The sequence below is a fragment of the Bombus impatiens genome, unplaced genomic scaffold, assembly GCF_000188095.3.
Source record: "Bombus impatiens unplaced genomic scaffold, BIMP_2.2 scf_0033, whole genome shotgun sequence".
In the NCBI taxonomy this organism is placed as follows: domain Eukaryota; kingdom Metazoa; phylum Arthropoda; class Insecta; order Hymenoptera; family Apidae; genus Bombus; species Bombus impatiens.
In genome coordinates this window covers 91440-112379 of record NT_176452.1, presented here as the reverse complement: position 1 = coordinate 112379, position 20940 = coordinate 91440, and the positions used below count along the sequence as shown (strand labels likewise).

Sequence of the window (20940 nt, the reverse complement as noted above, 5' to 3'; positions counted from 1 at the left end):
TCTTTAAGAGGCTATCGAGAGCGAACGATAATTCAGAGGGATGACCGTTTGCCTGCGTTCGACGCACAAAGCGCGAGTTTACCTCGTCCAAGGGATTGAAACGTAACCCCTAGCGGTAGATTAAACGACATGCGCACCACACACCGATCCTCTGCCGCATCCTTCCAGATGCATCCGTTCTCAATTGATCATTGATTGCTAGTTCCGCAAAATGATTAATTCTCGACCCGATAGATCTGAGTTATTCGAAAGCTTGTTTTCAGTTTTATTGATCCGCGATTAAGATTGAAAGTGTTTTAAATGGGGTGTGGTTTATCAGGGTTTGTGGTATGGTTTATTATTGATTTACTGATTATATGGGTGTTCTGTGCAAAGAGATATTAATATATACATATATATTGCGCTTCATACAAAACAGATAAATTGATGTTAAATGTGGAGGATGTTTATTTTTTACCCAAATACAATTAGTTGGACATCTGTATTTTATTCTATACATTTATATATATTATGTTATATTATATAATTTATATTTTATTTCATCTATATTTTATAAGGAATTTGTTTATTATTTAGTCGGTTTTCCTTAAAATAGATTATTAAACCGATATTTTGAAACAATCGTATTTTAACAAATTATCCTGCCTTACAACGTATTTGTGCCTTAACTTTTGTTTTATCGCGTATAGTATTTTAACTTCGATAAATCTCTTTGCATACGGTACAATTCCTATTATCGAAAGGTAGTATGATTGTTTTAAAATATCCATAAATGCTTCAATTTCGTTGAAATCGTTTATATTCCATTACTACGTTGAAACGAATGCCATATGATTGCTTTATTGTCAAAGTGTATCGTGGAAGTTTGAATCACAGTTCAAAAGTTGGTTCGATCGAGATTGAATCATTTTCAAAGTAGTCATAGAAACGCGACACGGACGCGGCCCTCCATACTCGTATCGTGGTTGTCTTTTGAACGTAACACGAATTGTGACAGTTCGTTCGTAGCTTTTAAACTATGTTAACGTGCTGATAGCCTCGATATACGATCTTTCCAGGAGGTTAAAAAATGGATCAGAAATATCAGAGAGTGGAGATGGGGGTGGGTGCGTTTCATCACCCACCGAGAGCAAAATACAGCGAGGAGACGAAGAATTTGATCAAACGTAAGCAAATTCATGGAAAACTTAATCAAACAATTTTTAAATTCCTTACTGGAAATAATTTTTATATTTCATTTTTCTTGTATTTATATCGAATTAGGAATACGATAGTGTTGCAACAAACAGGAACCCATTAAATATTTTCTTATTGTTTAATAGAATCATTAATGTCTTCGCAAGAACATATTAATAGGTTTAATTTTTCTCTTATAAAGTACTTAATATTGATTTACGTTATTTTTCTTGTCGAAATGAACATTTTGACAAATCTGTGATCTTAGTTCTAATGGAAGAATCCAAAGTGAGTATGATGAAAAGAAAATCTATTCAAGAAGCGATTAACAAAGGTGAATCCTTGCCAGCTGCTGTGGAAAGATCGGAAACAGGATCGAATAAGCATAATTTAGGATATCAGGTAGAGTTAATAAGTTCAGATTAACGGGCAATAAGAAAATGAAATTAATAAAATCTATCTATGTAGGTTTTAATGCCTACCGTTTGGAAAAAACGATCGCAAGATACGATTATTAAAAGCGGCGCGTATGAGAGGGAACAATATAGAAGAACGTCTCCTTTACGTAAGTTTATATCGGTCTTTTACATAATGATTGGACTGTACAAATATTTATTGCAATAATAAAATACTTATTTGCATCAAATAAGATTAGAAGTTAATAGCTTCCTGATTTGAGACCAAGTTTTGTAATAGATTTTTATCTAAATTTACGTGTATTTATATTCTCATTATTAACATTCAGGTAATACAGAAAAGCAAAAGCGTCATTTAGCATGCATGATGGCGTATGGAAAGGACATGCCAGAAACTCCTCGTGGTCCAAGGATTCTTCATAAAGCGAGACGAGAACCACACTTTCCTGATACCAGTGATCCCATCGATGATTGTATATAACTAAAATAAATAGCTATATTATATTCTTGTTCTAATATACTTTCTCTTATTTTTTTAGTGGTTCGTGGAATTCAAGAAAGAATGGAGTTTTTAAGCGACATGGAATGTCTTGGAATGGGGAAAAAATATCGTCTTACAATACAACAAGAAATAGCGCATAAATTACGATTGATCGAATCTGTAGACAAGCAGAGATCGAAGGAAATTCGAAAAGAGATCAGAGAACTTGAAAGACCATTGCCAAAACCATTTCCTTTAGGACAGCTAGATGACAATTAATAATTTTTATAATTCACGGCCTTTTATACTTAACCAATTTATATTTTTTATAAAGTTTACAGAACATATATTATATAGTATTTTAGATAAACCAAGCGATAGGTATAATAAAATAACAAAACGTCAATATATACAATATATTATTCTACTTATATAAAACTGTCAGAGGACAAGCAATTCGTATAACTAGAATTCACATTTTTTGTTCATATAATGGACAGTATGTTCATATAATTAGACACTAACTAAAATTTCACTTAAATAAATGGAGTTTTACGATGTTTTTACACAAGTTTTTCATATTTCGATAATTTACAATTTCAATTGATACGTATATACGTACATATTCGATACACAGAATATTTATATACGACGATGTAATAATAATGGCATAATAAATACAATTTATGCATATAACGCATAACATTTATATATAATAGATTTTTAATATTATATAATATTAAATAATTCTTTGGAACGCAAAACTTCAGAGTTACGAATTTGCCGCGCTCGAATCGTACACAATGGCTAGTGTAAGTAGGACGTGTGAGAGGGCGCATGCGCGGCGGGAGAAATAAGAACGGTCCTGCCGGAGAAATCGCGGTAGCTCGTCAGTTTTGCGCCACACGGCAATGGCGTATGTTGTTGGTGTTTTTGTGTTGTCGTTGGTATCTTGCCGACAGGTCATATTGTCATTCCATCAAAATAAGCAACGCGAGTGCTCATAAAACATCGTACGAAAAATAATCCGTGGAACGTGACTGTATTTTCGAAAAGCCGCGGCGCAACCATCTCGCAGGATCCCGGATGATCTACAAGTGATCCAATATGGCGTCGACCGATCTGTCGTTCGGTAAATGATAAACCCGTGTACCGTACGCACCTTTGACAAGGTCTTCCCGAGGTCGTCCGGTTTTTAAGATCAACGTGTATCCCTTTTAACGTTGTCGAGCGTCACTAACTCCATCTTTCTTTCTCTTCCCTTCTTTCCTTCTCTTAATAGCATCATATTTGCGCGTTGTGCTTTGTTTGTACAACTTTTTTTTTTCACTGTTTGTGAATTAAACGTTTCATTATTTATATTCGATCGCGACGTAAACACATTTTCAGATATTACACGTTGGATGTATTTTTAGAATATCAACAAAATATTCACGATTAACGCTCACATTCCATCGTAAAATACGTATTGATATTACGTATACGTTAAAGAAACGGTTAGGCAAAATTTAATCGGACGAATTTATTGAAACTCCAGTTTCGAAACATTGATCATCGATATACGCTATTGCATTCGCTATCTAAAGTTGGCACATGTTTACGCAATAATAATTCTCATTAACATCTCTGGGGTTTTTCCTAATTGGTAAATAACGCGTTTGTATCGGTCTCTGCGTAATGCTAATTTTTCTGAAGAAAAGTGAGATTTCTCGTGAAGTGATGTCCTTTTATTTTGGTTCTCGTCGCGGCACCAAACCAGGCTGCATACCGGCGTTCTACAGAGAAGTCTACGAGAAGATCTGCTCTCCCACAAGTGGAAATGTAGAACGAGAGGTGTTTAAATCCCTTCTTGTCAAGTCTCAGCTGAGCAGCTCCGTTCTCAGCCAGGTATGTTTCCTTTTTGTCTCGTTCTTGTCTCTTTCTCCGTGTCGCTGAGCCTGTGCCAGCCACTGCCAGATAGAAAGAAGAGAGAGTACCGTGCCTTTAACTTTGTAATTTCTTCGCACGCCGCGCTTAGGTTAATGCCACCGTTAATGCTATAGCTGCGCGTTAACTCTTCTTCCGTATCGTATCACGGTTAAATCGTTCATGCATACTAGATGAGAAACGCGTTTTCAACTTATTACATTTGTCGCGATTAATAAAGTTATTAGATTTAATACACTCTTACGTATAATAAATAAAAAAATTATGATAATGAAAGTTAGTAAATTTAATATTAAATTCTTTGAATTAATTTTTAAGGTAAATCGTATAACTAAATTTTTAAACTAATATTCCAAGCGATTTAAAAGGTTCGCTACCAGCGTCACATATGTACGTTATTTTAACTTTAACTACTAAACAAATGGATGTACTTATCACAGAAAGCATTTACATATACGTCGTAGATACACGACTGTCATAATTCAAATTACAGAGAAACAAAATATTTAGCAAATATATATTTAGTACAAATTAGAATTCTGCATAAATAGCGATCTGTAATATATAATGCGTATTAAAAATGATCTCATTGAATATTAAGGCTCATTAATAATACAAAGTATAACGTGTACAGTACGAGGATCAAAACATGAACTTTAATGGACACTTTGCGTCAATTTTCTGTGATAACGAACGTGGTAATTAATATCTTGAACTTCAATATTTGAAAAATATTTTGAGTATAATTTAGGATATTTTTTATTCATATTTTGCTTTTATCGCAATTAAATTTATCGCAACAAAATTATTATGATAAGTAGAGTTGTTAAAACGTTGTTTTAGTATTCTTTATTTTGATGCAAAGTATGCATGGTTGTTTTGTGTGCATACAGCATGGGATTATGCAATCTTTTACCGTTAGTGAATAGCAATGATTCAATGACGCATAATGAATATTATAGCAAATGCGCGTTTCTAATCAAGTTTTTGTAAAATTTATATTTTCCTGAGTAAATTAGAAACTGTATACATCTAAAGGACAATGACTCATTGGAAGTTGAGAGATCTTTCTTATTAGTAAGCAGCTACTTTTAAGTTTAAGAAACAGTTATCGTCAGATCGTCCGTATAAAAATCGACCATGCTTCGTTAATATTAAACAATAATGGTCCTTTGTCGGTAACAGGAACAGTTCAACGTCCTGATTTTGAAACATGAATATTTTAATATACTTAAACATATTATTCTTTGCATTGCAGATAATTTAATATAAAATATAATATTTTAAGATAACAAGATAAACTACCACACGGAAATGGTAATTACCATCTTTATCTATTTCTCCTTTAATTTATTTGATGGTAACTATAGTGGATAATAAATATACCTTACATAGATATAATAGATTGTATCTAATATAATAAATTATTTCAGTATTTATTTTCAACATTTACATTAATAAAGTAAATCTTAAAAATTACACGATTTATTATTACTCGAAAAGCTACGGCATATGGGCTGTATCGTGATTCGTTTAGCCACGATACTAGTCAAGTGCACGCGTACTCGGAGGAAATTCAAAGTCGATATTCTCAAAAACAAAGCGTCAAATGAAAAAAATGTATTCCATATTTTCGACTTACTTTTTCACGTACAATCACCAGCTTCGAGTTACGTCGTCATCGACACTGGAACATTCTGTATATATTATACTACATATATTTCACGGAACAATGCGATCGTAAGTGGTAAAAATGACATTTTTTCTGTCAATGAAAATCTGGATTTGACGAGAAATATTTGCGTTGCTATCTGTTTACATTCTTCTTTAACACGAAAGCTTTGTATACTCAGGGTTCCTATATTTACATTTCTGGTTTGTTCTGGACCGATTATCAAAATATTCGGTGCTTAGTTCGATAAAGATGTTATTGAATGTCTGGCTGGTGCAACGAAACGATCGTAATTCCATTCGAATCGAATTCGAAGACCGAAAGACCAACCGAAGCTGCCTTTCCCAATTAAATCTACTTTGACCAATTTGTAGTTCGTGCACAACGGTAAACGCGCTAAACGATCATTAATACGTCACTGTCAGCGCAAACGCATCGCATGACACGAATTACATATATACATCGACACGGTTAGATAACGAAATCGTACAACGGTATACGAACTACGTGCCCGAAACAGATAATACTGCGTGAATAAATTTCTCGAGTAGCGGTAGCGGTTTCCATTGTGGAAAACCCGTTTCAGAATTTCTTTTACGATTATTATTCGACTATTAAACGCCGGAGAACGTTCTTCTTGTCGATCCTACGTATTTGCGGTCTCGTGTTATCCTTCCGAATGGACGAAAACAGAAGAAAAACGAATGGCGGAAAAGAAGAGGATCAAATAGATATTCAAACCGTGCCATATGGTATTTGACTCGAGTCATACGGTATTTGGTACTAGTATTCGGTACTAGTATTCTGAACGGTGTGTCTGAATCACTGAGGTCACACGAAACATGCATATTTAATGATATGATTCAACGTTTCGCTTATACGTAATCCTATTTAGTTGTCTATTGAGGCAAAGATCGGTTTTAAAAGAAAAAATTGTACATTTTTCCTATCTACAGGGAGAGATTGTTTTTTTTTTTTTTTTTTTAGAATTAATCGTAGAAACAAAGGAGATCTGTGTCATTATTTTCTACTTCGAAGATTCCCCTCTCTCCTCCTCAATAATTTCCTGAAACAACGTTGGACAAATGTTCTTTTTAATCCTATCTCTCATATTTATAGATATATTTTATATAAAATTAATTCTTTTCTTTTTGATATTAATAAGGATGGAGGAACATCTGTGCTAATTAAATTACACGCGTCGAATTTGCTTGTTTTAGAAGGATCGGTATTATAACGTTTGTTTTATGCGTTTATGCAATTTCAAGGCTATCGTCTATTATACCGTCGTAAGTTTCACAAATTTATCCTTGTTTGAAACTTCCTTTATCGTTGAGAGATATTATTTTACGTTGCAAAGCATGTGCCTGTGTATACAAAATGTCATTATCAGAAAAATAAGGATCTACGCGAAGTTCTGGTTACTTCTGGAATCCTCGAAATTATCATTCGTACAGGCAACTCGTGATCGTTGACAATCGCTTTGCGGTCGTTGAATAAAATTTCTTTCCGTAACGATTATATTGTCCTGTGTCTGCTGTGACGGTATCATTATTTTATCATTAACACGCCCGCTCACGATAGTCTGCACGGGACGCCCCTTTATAATAGTGGAAGATTACGTAGCAGGGTCAGCTACAAACGCTTTACAATGAATGCATCTTACAAATCTCAGTGTTTTCATATTTACAACGAAGATCACAGGGAGAAAATAGTAATTATAAAATTGTAGATATCTTTCGACCTAACAAGTTATTTCTATTTCTGACTATGCTACGTTAATCCCAGTATAGGATCTATTTTTTTATTTTTTTATTTTTTTTTTTTTTTAGCAGTGTTTTTCACTTTCTACGGAAGATCACTTGGACATTTTCACGACAAGGATACAAAAGTTAAAAATTTTAAAGTTTTACATCTGCTTATACTTGCGTATTCGTTCAAATAATCGCTGCATCGAAAGTCCACGTTGCGTCAATATATTGGATTGTGGCAACCATGTGATTGTGGATTTTGTCATTACCATCTAATGACGAAATAACTGACCAACCCAATAACTTTTCATTTTGAAATTTTCAAGTCGTTTACATCTTCGTGTCCCCGAGTCTCCTATGTTTAGGTTTTCAAATTTCCGAATTTTTCTAATCGTTCGATTCTGGAATTTCTTATTGCACAATAATTTTCCCCTTACTTTTACATTATTCCACACTTCTTTTCCGATAACATAAAAATCAGAAAATTTATCAAAATTGACTGCACGTTTCGCAATTGCGATTTTCGTACGTTATAATTTTTATCGTATTTTTGTTCGGCAGATTATTCGTGTCAATCGAAAAATTAATTTCTATAAAACTATAAATATTTTCAATCGGTATGAGAAGCTTTTTTCTCTGCAATGTACGTTGCAAAATCACTTATGTTCCATTCGTAATTACTAGATTACGTCAAGTATCTGCTTACAGTTGTGAAGCTTATATTTATGAATGAAAGCACTATTCGTGTAGGATAGTTTCTTGAACTACATTAAGACGATCATACAGCAGAAAGCAGCTCGCTATTTTCATAATCGTGTGTGTAATACGATCATCTTATATCTGTGCGATATTACATTTTCCTAAATCGAACAAAAAGTTTCTCAAACTTATCGTTAAAATCTTGCGCAAACTAAAAGTTGACAAAACGTTCGAAATTCGACGTGTTGCGAATCGACGTACCTGTTACGACTCTATTTGCAAGCAAACTTTCTTTCAACGATATTTAAATAATCATTAACGTTTCGCTTGAAAACGTGGATTGAGTTTTATAATCTTCAGAGAAGATCACGTCCTTTTAAAAATTTGATCGCGTTGTTGTAACGTTCCAAATTTTCACGCTATACCTTAACACAGGATAAACAAAGAAAATGTAACTACGTTTCTATAAAAATGTTCCTTCGTTGATCTCGAAATTTCACAAACTACGATATAAAATTTATTTAAAAAAACATTCTACTACGCGCTACTTCGTCGCGTTAGATTAGACGATCATCGGCACTTGTTTTTGAAAAATCTGCCGAGCACGATTGTTGGGGTAATTAGAAACGACAGGGCGACACGACATGACACAACACGTCGCGATAGGACGTAACAGGGATTGAACGTCGCGTCTCGTTCATTGACTAACGACACAATCAAAATAACGTTACGTGGGTCGCTGCTTTATCGCTAGTCATCGCGGGTCACTATAAATAGGCCGATTCAGAAGATGATGCAAAGTGCCAAAGTGTCCCTTTGCTTTCGTGCTTGTTTACACGTATATTTAACCCTTTACGGACATTCCACGAAACTTTTATAGACGATACTCTTTCAATATTCGTGCTCTTTTCATCTTATTTTCTACTTTTTCCATGATTATAGCCATCTCGTTAATCATCTAAATTCTGTGCTATCGTATACTAATCACGCAGCCAGTAACGGTAAGAAGTATCATCGTTGAATTATTGTTAACGTTAATTTTGTTAATTATGATTCTTAATAGATATCTGCGAGTGAATAGTTTTAGAATTAAATAAATATGAGCGTAAGAGCTTTCATAACAGGATGGTGAAATCTTCGAGATGTGAAACGTGGAATAGTAAAATTTTCACTCGCGGTGACGTAATGGCATATCTTTTGATGTGTAATTAACGAAAGTTGCACAGATTCGTGTTTACACGTACTGGCTTGGAAACTAAGTGATTGCGGATTTTGTCATTGCCACCTAATGACAAAGGCGGCAATCACTTAGTTGCCAAGCCAATACGCATAACAGCGGAGGAATCGAATAAAAAGAAAAAGATACTGTTCGATCGTCGGATCTTCCTAGTTGGCGAGTCGATCTAGTTTAATTATCGACATTTTACGCATTTCTCTTGAGAATACGCTTAAAATAAAGAATACGACAGATTTATATCCAAGTTGTTTAAAGAGGTCTGTTCCTTCTTTTCTTTTATGGAAATCGACAAATAGCTCGATTCTTTGTATTTAATTTTAGTCGAAAGTTGGAAACGAAGTACATTTATATTTCTACGCGAAGAACAAAGGACTCAAAACTCAAGGCTGTACGCTCTGAAACGGAGGGAAAATCCTATCAAGCATCGCAATAAGAGAAAACCATCGAACGTAGTGAAACATCGTGCGCTACATGTGCAATCCTCTTCGACGAAACAGGTTTTAAATGTTAATGCATTTAGTCTTCCTCGTAATATCGTACGAAAAGACGTGTTCCTCCTATTAATAATTAATAAAAACGTAATTTTCCCTCGCGGATTACGAAAGATTAAATTACTATTAATCGTAGTTGACACTGTACAAGTTTCGTTCAAAAAAAAAAAAAAGAAGACAGTGAAATTTTCATTAAAATAATACGATAATCTGAAAATAATATAATAAAATAAATTTTAAATTAGAAAACAGAAGAACGATATTAACAGGAAATTTAGTAGATCAGGTTATAGGATCCTCGCACGCGTACCATGCTACGATCGACACGAACGTAGTATGCACGTGAGATAAAACCATCGTGATAGCCATAGTCATGAGTCGATCTCCCTTCCCTCTGATTTTCTTCCGTCGCGGACGAGACTAATTTTGTTTAATGACATTCCAGTTGTTTCGCGCTTTATACGATACACACGCGTTCGTCTTCCCTCTTCCTGCTTATCGATGCTTCTTTACTCCTATTTTTGTTTCGTTTCGTTCGTTCGACTTGTATTTATTTCTCCTTTCTCGTTGCCAATAATTCCGTCTAATTTCTTTCATTTTTTTTTTTTTTTTTTACATATAAAACTTAATACGTCCTTGGTACGAGATTGACGTTGATCGAACGTTAGAAAGTTTTCCAACGTTCGGAGCTGGAAGATGTCGGACAGTGTTTTAAACGAATACTCTACAAGTACACGTATATCTACGCTCGTATCATTTCCTCTTCCTGTTTACTGCTATACACATACACGTACTACTATCTAGTGTTCCTGCCAACTTTTTCGTTTATTTTCTCCTTCGTTATTACGTCCACTTATATTATCATAGTATCAGGTACAGTTCTCGCTTTATTTCGTTTACTCTCGTTTAGTATTAGAAGAGAGCCTCGAAACATTAATCGATTAATTAAACGATATAAAGCTACAGACGTAATATAAAGCCGCAAGAATTTTCAAATCAAACCTATGAACGATAGCTTGGATCTTGGATCTCCTTAAACAGTAAATACCTTGACCTTTCCTAAGACCAGGCTGATCATTTACGTTCTTTTATACACGCACATGCACTCTTCTTTCTCTATAAAAGGAAGACGTTTGATCGTCGGTCCGAATACCTAATCGATCGAGAATACAAGATAAACATAACGATGAACAAAAGCGTTTTAACACCGCATCATGTACAATTCGCAACGTTCAACGCCGATTAAACTACCACACGAGTAACACAACTTTCAAAAGAACGCACGAAATCGGTAACTTTCCTCTCGACGTTCGATGTTCCGTGAAAATCGTCTGAAAAGTAGATTTTAAGAGACTATTCGTGCAAATTACGGTCGTCCATGCTTCGCAATGCCGTGTAAACGCAAACGGAGAATAAAATAGGAAAACGGTTGTTTCGTCGGGTCACGGGCAATCGTATTTCAGAGGAGAATTCCTCGGCGCGATTCGAATGCAGCGGAGGTAAAAAGGGAGAAAAAGAGAGAAACAGCGAAAGAGAGGGATTATTGAAATTGAAAAGACGAGCTGTCGTGACGCGCACACTGCCAGCTTTCGCGGCGATTGTTCAGCGACCAGGTTCGCACGTACCGCGAACAAGGGACTTATTTTCATTGTAGTTTCCTTTACCGGTGAACTTGATCAACGATTAAGGTTTAATAATGCTCGTGAAACCGACTAGGGAAGAAGGAGTGCGACGCTTTCCAACAGCGAGAACAACCACCGGAACACACTGCACTCTCTGTCCACTTTTGTATTTGCCCGTATTTCACGTTCGAACGCACTCGCTTTTCCTTCTTTTTCCATTCTTCCGTCTCTGCCACGGCCCCATTCGCACGTTCTTTATTCGCTTCCTAAATCTTTCGTCGTTTCTTACAATGGAAATCGCCCAGATGTTAAATTAGTCTTGTAAAGAGAACACGTGGCTATCGCGGCCACTTTACAGGATTTGACTTGTTAAGGAACGAAATACGTTGAAATTCTACGTTGAAATTCGTCTTTGCTCGTGTTACGTCGAAAACACGGGGAGTGGTGAAATTAAAAAAATCACTGATCGTTTCCTCGCGTCGTTCGAATCATTTCGCGTAAGTTTAAACGTTTTACGAGCAAAGTAAAAAAAAGTCATACTGGCAGAATTTATTATGCGAATCCAACAGAGTGACAGTTAAAAATGTTAGAACAGAGAATGTCGAGAGCTGATTTTAGGAACGTTTATACAGAGTGGTTATACAGCGGAAAGGGAATGATTATAAAGAATCTAAAAATTAGAAAAACAGATTCTAAAAAAAGAAGTCGAAAATATAGAATAGAAATGTTTCGTTCGAGGCATCGTTTTCGAGAAAATCGACTTTGAATTTTCGCTCGGTACGCGTGCACTTTATCGCGTCTCGTTATAACGGATCTCGCTGTAGATCGTTGTCTCGATGGAAAAATTAAAAACAAAAATTTGTATTCTATATTTTCGACTTCTTTTTTCGCGTAGAATCACCCCCTTTCCGCTCGTACCACCAGTTAGCAACCACCCTGTATACTATCAGTTTGGCTCCTATGGAAGGGTGTCAGGTCAGAGATGGCCATACTCTTACTATTTTCTGACACTGGAACACCCTTTACGTTGTTGTTTCGATGGCTTGCGGCATGTTCGTTAGACCCTCTTGGTTTTTCTATCGCTAATTTATGGCTCTGTGACACTCGCAAATCAGCGACTGACATCTTTACGTCTTATCAGATGATCAGCGATGCGACGATGGATATGCCTGTGTCACACGCTCAAAAACGGTAATAGGATAGGCTAAACATCCTACATGCTACAACCATCGAAACAGTAACCAGATAGTAACAGAATAGCCGCGTCTGATATACACTGGACGATAAAACCCCTCCAGAGGGATCAAACCTTGGTATAACAACCCTCCGAAATCAGCTCTCAACATCTTTTTCGTTATAACGCTCTGAACCGTCACTCTGTTGGATTCGTACAATAAATTTTACTACCATATTTAACACTAGAACTACCGATAGTTAACACGAAGCTATTTCTACCAAAATCAGTGAAAATGACTGGTCTTTAAAAAATACGTAACAATAGAATATTTGTATATTCATTGATTTATTACTTTCTTACAGAAGAAATTCCATGTTATGTAGTACGTTTTTGGTATTATTAATCCATTTAGGACCATCATCCCTAAACGAGGGTCGACACATTTACAAGATCGTAGAACCAGTCGTTTCGACTGATGTGGTGTTTCTAGCGTTAGCATCTGACGATCTAGCGATCGACCCGCAATTGTCCTGATAACTGATATCGTCGTGTCGAATGATACGCGGTAAAAGTTTAAAAAACGAGTGGGAAGTTGTAGAAAACGAGGAAACTGGTTAATTGGTATTGGATAAACAGATTGCAGGATCGACTGGCCTTGATACAAAATTATTTTCGGTTTGAATACATAAAAAACAACAAAATAAAATTCATTATATTATTCTTTTAGTTATCGTTGCAAAAGTGATTACATCGTTGCGGGAAAAAATATAACACGAAGTAGGAATTTGAAAATAAATTTGTAAAACCAGTCTCTTCGACCGGTGCGGTAATTCTAGTGTTAAAGTTCAATTTTTTAGCTTATTTATGAAACGTTCGGAAGTAGGACGCGAGGAGATCACCGGTGATCTGTCAATTTCGTGATTTCTTGTGTCTTCTACGTAACATCTACATTCTGACGAAAACACGGCAGAGAAGCAGGTAGGTTCGATACGTGACAATAAGTCGTTATTCTTGTAGAGACAAGTTTAATCGCATCCTGCTGTCGTATGCCAAGAAATTGTGATTTGAATACATTGCGTTGTTAAAGCTCGTCTTACAAAGAATCATTTGCATTCTACAGTCATTTGTATCTTGAATAGGAGATATGTTGAAGTTCATTCGTATTCTACTAACTTATTTCCCTACTACCGTAACATTCAAAACTAACGCAACCTCTTGGAAACTACTTCTCCCCTCGAATCTATCCGTCGAATGTTCGATTAATGGAGAAACATTTCGGAAAAAGCAACAGAGAATGTAACTTACGAGCGTCGTTCTCGTTCACGCTTAGGAAAATCTGCGTTATCACGTTTTGGTAAAAATGCTCGATTATAGAATGACACGGACGATGGGTTATCGTGAATGTCGGAGCAGAAATCTAGATGCGCGTAACGTGCGGTCTGCGCGTATTCTGCCAGATCGTGGAAAGACAGAGAGCCAGTGGGAATGATAGAAGGAGAGGTAAAATGGCAGAGCAAAGTTATAAAAATTCTTGGAATGCAGTTACTTTCATTTATGGCCTAATCCTTCGGACTCGTTCGCAGTGTTAACCGAGGTTGCACCGTTAGTCGAGTGTATCGCGCGAATTACGTGGAATTAAACCGTTTTTAAATAAAATCACGACTCTCGTCTGTTTCTCGTGTTGTAAATATGTACTCGGCTTGCTTTTAGTTCAATCCCATACAACTCGCTGCGTATATATATACGCGCGATACATAGTGATAAAAATTAGGTATATTTGTAAGTTATAAGAAAGATTAACTACTGGTATCTCATCCGGTTTCGATTAACCTCGCAAGTGAAAATAACGATGAAATGGCAAATGGAAATTAAGGATGAGACGAAACCAGTTACATTTGTTAACGAACATACCTTCTTTTAGTTTTCGATAAATACAAATTTGGTATAGAGTGGCAAATTCTAACTGCGACTGTTCGCTGATTCGAGACGTACAAGTTTCGCGTTTTCGTTATTTAAGTAACACGATTCCGACTAGCATTAGTATTCTTCTTCGATTTCCGTTCGTACGGAAAATTAAATTGGTTCGTATAGAGATACAAAGCGGCGAATAAGTCGTTGCCAGGATTGTTTCGATAAAATTTTAGGTGACGATTTTGCGTTTGGGTTACACGGTAACTCGAATCTCTTCGTCTTCTCCTCTTGAAATATGTCGGAATCGTTTTTGAATCTTTAAACGCGAGATTATTTTTCCTTTTCTCTTCTTTTCACGACCACCTGTTTACACGACGCAAATCGTTTCGTGGTGTTTTTCCAAGCACTGTTGGATTTAGGCGATAAGAAACAAAGGGAGGAATTATTTCGTACAACCCTGAACTTTTATCGGTCACGCAGCGTCGAGAAAGTCGTCTCCGCACGGAATAAGGCTGATATTCTTCCTTCTTTCTCATGGTTTTCATCGCAAACCTGTTCCATAATTTTCCCGCGCGCGCCTTTTGCGCAACCGTGTTATTTTCTACTAGACGTACCTTTCAAATTTCAGGTTGCGGTTATCGTGCTATTTTGAATAGAAAAAAAATCCAATGCAGAGGCGTGAAAAGAATTTTTAAAGGACTGGGAATTGATGGAAAGGAACTGGCTGTGATATTTGAATAATCGAACGCTTTTATGCACCGAAACTTTTTCTTCTTTTTTTCCTATCGATTACAAGATCCTCGAAAATCCATGATAGATAACAAAATGATAAATAATGAAAGGTAATCGTAGAATCGATCTGTTCTTGAATACGTTAAAAATCTCTAACGGTTAAGAAATAATAATTTCTTGAAGCTACAATTTCCACAATTTGTTTCAACCTATGCGAACTTCCGTAGAACCTGCTGCGTGAATAAAGATAATACATCTTCGTTACGTTCTTTACGAATTATATAACGAGAGAAAAAATACACACGATTGTCAGATAGGAATGCAAAGGACAAGACTCAGCGATGAAAGATTCGTTGCTATTAAATTCGACCTTGATTGAATTTCGTGTCGGCAATGCCTCGTTGTGAGAATCGTATCGACGGTAAAAGAAAAAATCTTCGATGTGGGACTTTCCTGAGCCGGAATAACAGAACGATTACCAAATGAACGACGAAGTTCGAGAAAAAAATGTTTTATACGAAACTGCAATCTTCTTTAATTTTCATAAAAATGCCGAATTCATTATACAACATTTCTACGAACGTTTCCATTAAAAATAAAGCTGCTGAACGAACGAATCTGACTATGCCCATCTACGAATTTACCAATATCGTTTAGTTGATAAAACGTGTAATTAAATAAGTGTAACAAATTAGTTTTACGCCGTGAACATAACGATTCTAATAAATCTGCTTTAATGCGTGCGATTAATTTTTTTAAGGTATAAGTATCTAGATCTCGTATTTGTTTAGTTAAATATTATTTTAATATAACTCGTAGGACGCGTGTAAAAATTCATCGCCGTAGCAGAATTAAATGCGTACATTGTACGCGTATTCTGACGTTAATGTTACGTTAAAAGTCTATATTCCATCTTGTTTTGGATTTTAGCAATTTTTTCTCTTTTCCTTGCAATTAGATATGGGAACTCGTGGACAGCAAGACGGGTTATCTGACCAGGAGCGGATTGTACAAGGGTCTTGCTCTAGTCGCGTTTGCTCAGCAAGGAAAACACCCGAGCGACAAACTTCTGGAGAATTCCGAATCTCAAGGTACGTTACTCGCTTTTTTTAACGCGATTAAGAATAATAGAAAAGTTTGTATAAATTGATTTTATCGTATATGCATTTGCATATATAGAATCTTTTACTTGCTATAAATTAACGAACCAAACGAACGACTTTCTCTTCCTTTTCGAAAGATTCTAAATCGACGTAAACACTCAAAAATACTCTGACGAAGAAGCAAGCATACTTTTGCTACTGTCCTATTCGAAACTACAACGGAGTGCACGCTACTAAAAGCAACGCTGTAATTAGCCGCTTAGCACACAGTGATTTCTGATAATAGAAAGAATAGTATCGTGATTAACATCCATACAAAGAAACCTGGTTTTTATTGATGTCACTGACCAACACAATCAGTCGTTTCCCTTATCGCGAAGAAAACGTTGCTTCGTCACGAACGAAAGCTGTTCACCGGAAGTGCACCGTTCTTTCGATAATCTTTCCCGCTGTGACTCTGTCGTCCACAGTAAAAAATTCAAATCGAACAAAATAAATTGGTAGACGAGTTTCATTTTCAAATGAACAAATAACCGATTGCGCAACTCGTCCAATTTTTCGTACGATTAATTTTCCCAAGTTCTCACCGATTCAACGAAAGATCGCGTGTCGAAGGTCTTCTCTTTGCAATTGTTCTACGTTGTATTCTGTACTATTCGACGTAACAAGAAGCGAAACGACGAACAAGCAATCAAGGATGAGCATCGGATCTTATCACGAACAGGCAACAAAGTGTCGTAGGTCTGAAAAGCCTTTTCCAGTATCTCGAGGTTGCGGCTACGACGATGATTACCTTTCACATTGATGGAGCGACAATGCTTCAAGAAGTTACTTGCTTGTGACTATATAGGAGAATAATTATAATAAACTACACGCGATCTAACCGTACCGTAGATTTTATCGATACGATCCACGTTGTCGCCATAAATTATTCGTCACCTAAAACGAACAGACAAAGGAATAAAAAGCGAGCTAACGTGCTACGATATTATCGACTATATCCTTGCTGATTTTTCAGAATCTTGTTAAATTATAGTCTTGTCGCGACTGGTCCGTTTCATTCCATCCAACGCTTTAAAATCTTTCTTAACGTTTGTTTTTTCCATAGAGTTACCTGTTCCTGTTCTGGGCGATCTCTCCGAGGTAACACTTTTGGCTCAAAGATTGCACAAAGGCAGCAATCCAGCCAAATTGAATCTCACTTATTCCGATATATGCAATCTGGATACGATAGAGGTGAACTTAGTGCCTGAGAAAAAAGGAATCTTTTTGAAACACGTGGAGTATCAAGTGACCAGCAAAGTACGTGTTCTTCTTTTTCTTTTTTTTTTTTTTTAATTTTCTATACTTGCAAAAATACATTTTTAACGTTACTCTCAATTTTAGTTTTTGATATTTAATTTCGATTTCAATTCTTATTATAATAATATATTATAATCAACTTGTATAATAAGATAATAAGATAATAAATTCCTATTATATAAGTTTCAATTCTTATTATATAAGTTAGTCTCATTTTTTCGAAACGTAATGCATTCGCCTTGAGGCTGGAATTAATAAAATATCTATGATACGTGCGATTATGGAAGGATGGTTGAAAACAGTTTCCTCTATTTGCAGAGATTCAATTCCGTCGTTTATAGACGTTACAACGACTTCGTGTCGTTGCACGAACTTCTCTTGGCGAGATTTCCCTACAGGTTGATACCGAAATTACCACCGAAGAAAATCGTAGGAGGTAAAGTCTTGGTTTCTTCGTGTATTCTATAGTGGTAGATGCTATGAATGTCGATATCGAAGGAAATAAAAATAATACTAATAGACTATTAATAGACTATTAATTTACTACTTGAAATACTGCAAGATATATTATTCTGATTACAACAGACACGTTCTAATATACGATTAACGATACACGATTACTAACTGTAATATAAATATTTATAGCGGATTCTCAATTTCTCGAAGAAAGAAGACGATCTTTGCTAAGATTTCTCACCGTGATCGCTCGTCACCCTGTAGTGAGCAAAGACCACATTGTACAATTCTTCTTTACTTACACCGGTGAAGAAACGCAACACAAGATTCGAGAAGTATTTAGGCGAGTACCCGATGAATTCGCGACGTCAGAATTATCGTCGAGGGCAAAGGAACTGGTGCCACCGGAAACATTAACCGAATTTGCAAACAGCCGCGACCAAATCAGAGTAATACTTCTTGGAATTTCTCGACTGAAGAATATCGCTGATTGTCTGGCAATCAGATCGCATAGTTACGCGGTAGATATGGCAGAACTGGGTACGCAATTAAGCAATTTGGCATCAGAACCTCATGGCACTACGGCATGGGCCACCGGTGGTTCCACTATTTGGCAAGAGATGAAGAAGGGCTTCCACATAATTTCAAAGTAAGCGTCCACGCGAGATAACGTGAGACTTCGTTCGATATTGAATCTAATTTGATAAATTGGGTAATTTGATAAATTTGATAAATAAAAAAGGTGATACCAAGCTACTAATTACTTTGTTATTTTACTATATATTTATTCTGTTCTAAAGGAATTCTCATGTATTCGTAATTTCAGAGAATTTAATCTACTTTCAACGAGAGCTCTACAACAAGCAGTCAGAGAGGAAACGAGAGTATGTGAAAGACTGAATCTCCTGTTGGATGTGCTAGTGGCGCATAGAATCCTATGCGAAAGGCACGAGCGTGGTGTCAGCGCTGATCATCAGCGCGCATTATCTACGATGTTGTCCTTAAAGAAGAGGCAAATGCAGGGCGTTATACGCGGAACTGACGTAAGTAAATCCTTCGAGATGGACGAACGGCAAACGATGATTTACAGCCTTAAGAAAAGTATATTTATCCAGTGACTTAACTCGACTCACTGTAACCGCGTGCGCCGTCATTACGTGATTATTCGGAAATTGCTCAAGGTCTTTTATGTTAATGTCAGAGGAAAAATGTGATAATATATAATCTCGAGCTTGTATCGTCTTACATAATTCGTCCCAATTGAAAACAGGCTGATGTGTGCAGCTGTTGCATTTCCACAAGTTCCCTTACTCCTTTGTATTGATTATTATACCATTCATGTTTCACTTCAAAAGTCTGTGACATATTATTACCTATAGCTTTAGAATGAGTTTGGATCGATACTAATAGCAAAAGCAAAATAATGTGCCATTTCCTCGTATTAGTATTATTAGATATTATGACTTTATTTTGTAATAGTGCTTAATATCGTGTAATAGTATGTCTTATGGCAGAGTATAAATTATCAAAAGTAAAACATTCTTATTAACTGCTTTAATGTCTCAAATTTCTTTTTATTTACAGAGTGACACCGTCGAATACCTGGAAAATAAGATGGTTGCTCAAGAATCGGTGATTGCAAACGTCGAGTTGCGAAATTGCTTTTCGTTACACTGTTTACACATGGAGACGCAGCTCGTTCACGCTCATTTGGAAATACTCGCCACGGTTCTACAAAGTCTTGTCAATGTTCAAATACGCGGCCATTCCGAGGTAAGATTCCTTCACGATACCTACATATTTTATGATATACTTTATTACGATAATTTTTACCGTGTTTATGCTATCAAAAATAAACAAAAGCAAAAAAAACTGAGAATTTGGTAAGTGTTATTCATAAATGTAAGAAAGAGAAAAATATTTTTATTGCGATCTTTCGTAAATATATCAGGATGAAAATGATCGAAGTAGTATTTTTATCAAATATTTAAATAAATAACATTTAAAATACGCCATAGCTCGCTGAGGTGTGGAAGTTGATAGAGCCAACAATTATGAAGTGTTTACCAGAGAAATCAACCAGTGGATCAAATGGAATTTCATAGCGAGGAACGAAAACCTAGGTAAAGGTAAGCCTTATTATTAAGGAAGAAAAATGTCGCGAAATAATTATAACCGTTATAAGATGCTCATATTAAAAACATTTAAAAAACAAATATATCTAATTGCGCCATATATCATTATTAGTAATAAACACTGATCATTTAAAAAGAAGAATCCAGATACATTACGTAATTAAACGTTTGCAATTAGATTTATAAAAATATGTACAATGCTATTATATTTTAAACATATACAATTCGAAGACTTTTGTAATACATTCCTTGTTGTGTACTTAATATATTTTATGAGGTAACCGATACTCGTTAGACGAGCATATAATATTGTATATACAATAAATGACGCTTTCTTTTGTAAAGATGAATAATTAGATAAAACTCCTGTATAAAAATACTAAAAACTTGTAAATAATTTGTTTACCGACATATTGTGTTTTTTATACGATTTAGAAGTCTGATGAGAATTAATGTAATTTCCGTACATCACGTTGATCGTGGATACGCGGTATATTTTACACACATTTATATACGATACCCGCCTTTGTATACTGGCAACAAAATATATATTGTTATTGAATAATCGTATTTATTTACTTTTATATTCCTATTAAACTACGAATTACTTGAATTCAATCTTAAATGTAAAGATTTTTAGGTATACTAACACA

The 20940-nt window shown here is 35.6% G+C and overlaps 2 protein-coding genes across 3 annotated transcripts; both read left to right on the top strand.

Moving 5' to 3' along the window:
- The first annotated feature begins 95 nt into the window (after positions 1–95).
- Positions 96–2352, top strand: LOC100740202 (UPF0193 protein EVG1 homolog). The gene is made up of 6 exons (XM_024369004.2): positions 96–327; positions 1059–1166; positions 1445–1578; positions 1645–1741; positions 1922–2065; positions 2132–2352. Exons 2-6 carry the CDS (start codon positions 1070–1072, stop codon positions 2350–2352), a joined length of 693 nt encoding a protein of 230 aa, XP_024224772.2. The 5' UTR covers positions 96–327; positions 1059–1069.
- Positions 2353–2954: 602 nt separating this feature from the next.
- On the top strand, positions 2955–20852 carry LOC100749823 (sorting nexin-8-like). Of its 2 annotated transcripts, XM_003485001.4 has the most exons (9): positions 2955–3205; positions 3833–3960; positions 16250–16382; positions 17503–17696; positions 18015–18132; positions 18342–18801; positions 18979–19195; positions 19737–19925; positions 20171–20511. In XM_003485001.4, exons 1-9 carry the CDS (start codon positions 3181–3183, stop codon positions 20255–20257), a joined length of 1551 nt encoding a protein of 516 aa, XP_003485049.1. In that variant the 5' UTR covers positions 2955–3180; the 3' UTR covers positions 20258–20511. The 2 variants fall into 2 exon arrangements, with proteins under 2 accessions (XP_003485049.1, XP_012243436.1); XM_012388013.2 differs by lacking the exon at positions 2955–3205 and having other exon boundaries at positions 3725–3960; positions 20171–20852.
- Positions 20853–20940: the final 88 nt, after the last annotated feature.

What these genes read in the sequence shown, in the direction of transcription:
- LOC100749823 (XM_012388013.2), top strand. Translation starts at nt 3,751, where the DNA reads ATGCTAATTTTTCTGAAGAAAAGTGAGATTTCTCGTGAAGTGATGTCC. An exon ending in GCGTTATACGCGGAACTGAC is followed by an intron (nt 19,196 to 19,736) that starts GTAAGTAAATCC and finishes TTTTATTTACAG; the next exon opens with AGTGACACCGTCGAATACCT. An exon ending in AAATACGCGGCCATTCCGAG is followed by an intron (nt 19,926 to 20,170) that starts GTAAGATTCCTT and finishes AATACGCCATAG; the next exon opens with CTCGCTGAGGTGTGGAAGTT.
- LOC100740202 (XM_024369004.2), top strand. Translation starts at nt 1,070, where the DNA reads ATGGATCAGAAATATCAGAGAGTGGAGATGGGGGTGGGTGCGTTTCAT. An exon ending in GACGAAGAATTTGATCAAAC is followed by an intron (nt 1,167 to 1,444) that starts GTAAGCAAATTC and finishes CTGTGATCTTAG; the next exon opens with TTCTAATGGAAGAATCCAAA. An exon ending in CAGTGATCCCATCGATGATT is followed by an intron (nt 2,066 to 2,131) that starts GTATATAACTAA and finishes TTATTTTTTTAG; the next exon opens with TGGTTCGTGGAATTCAAGAA.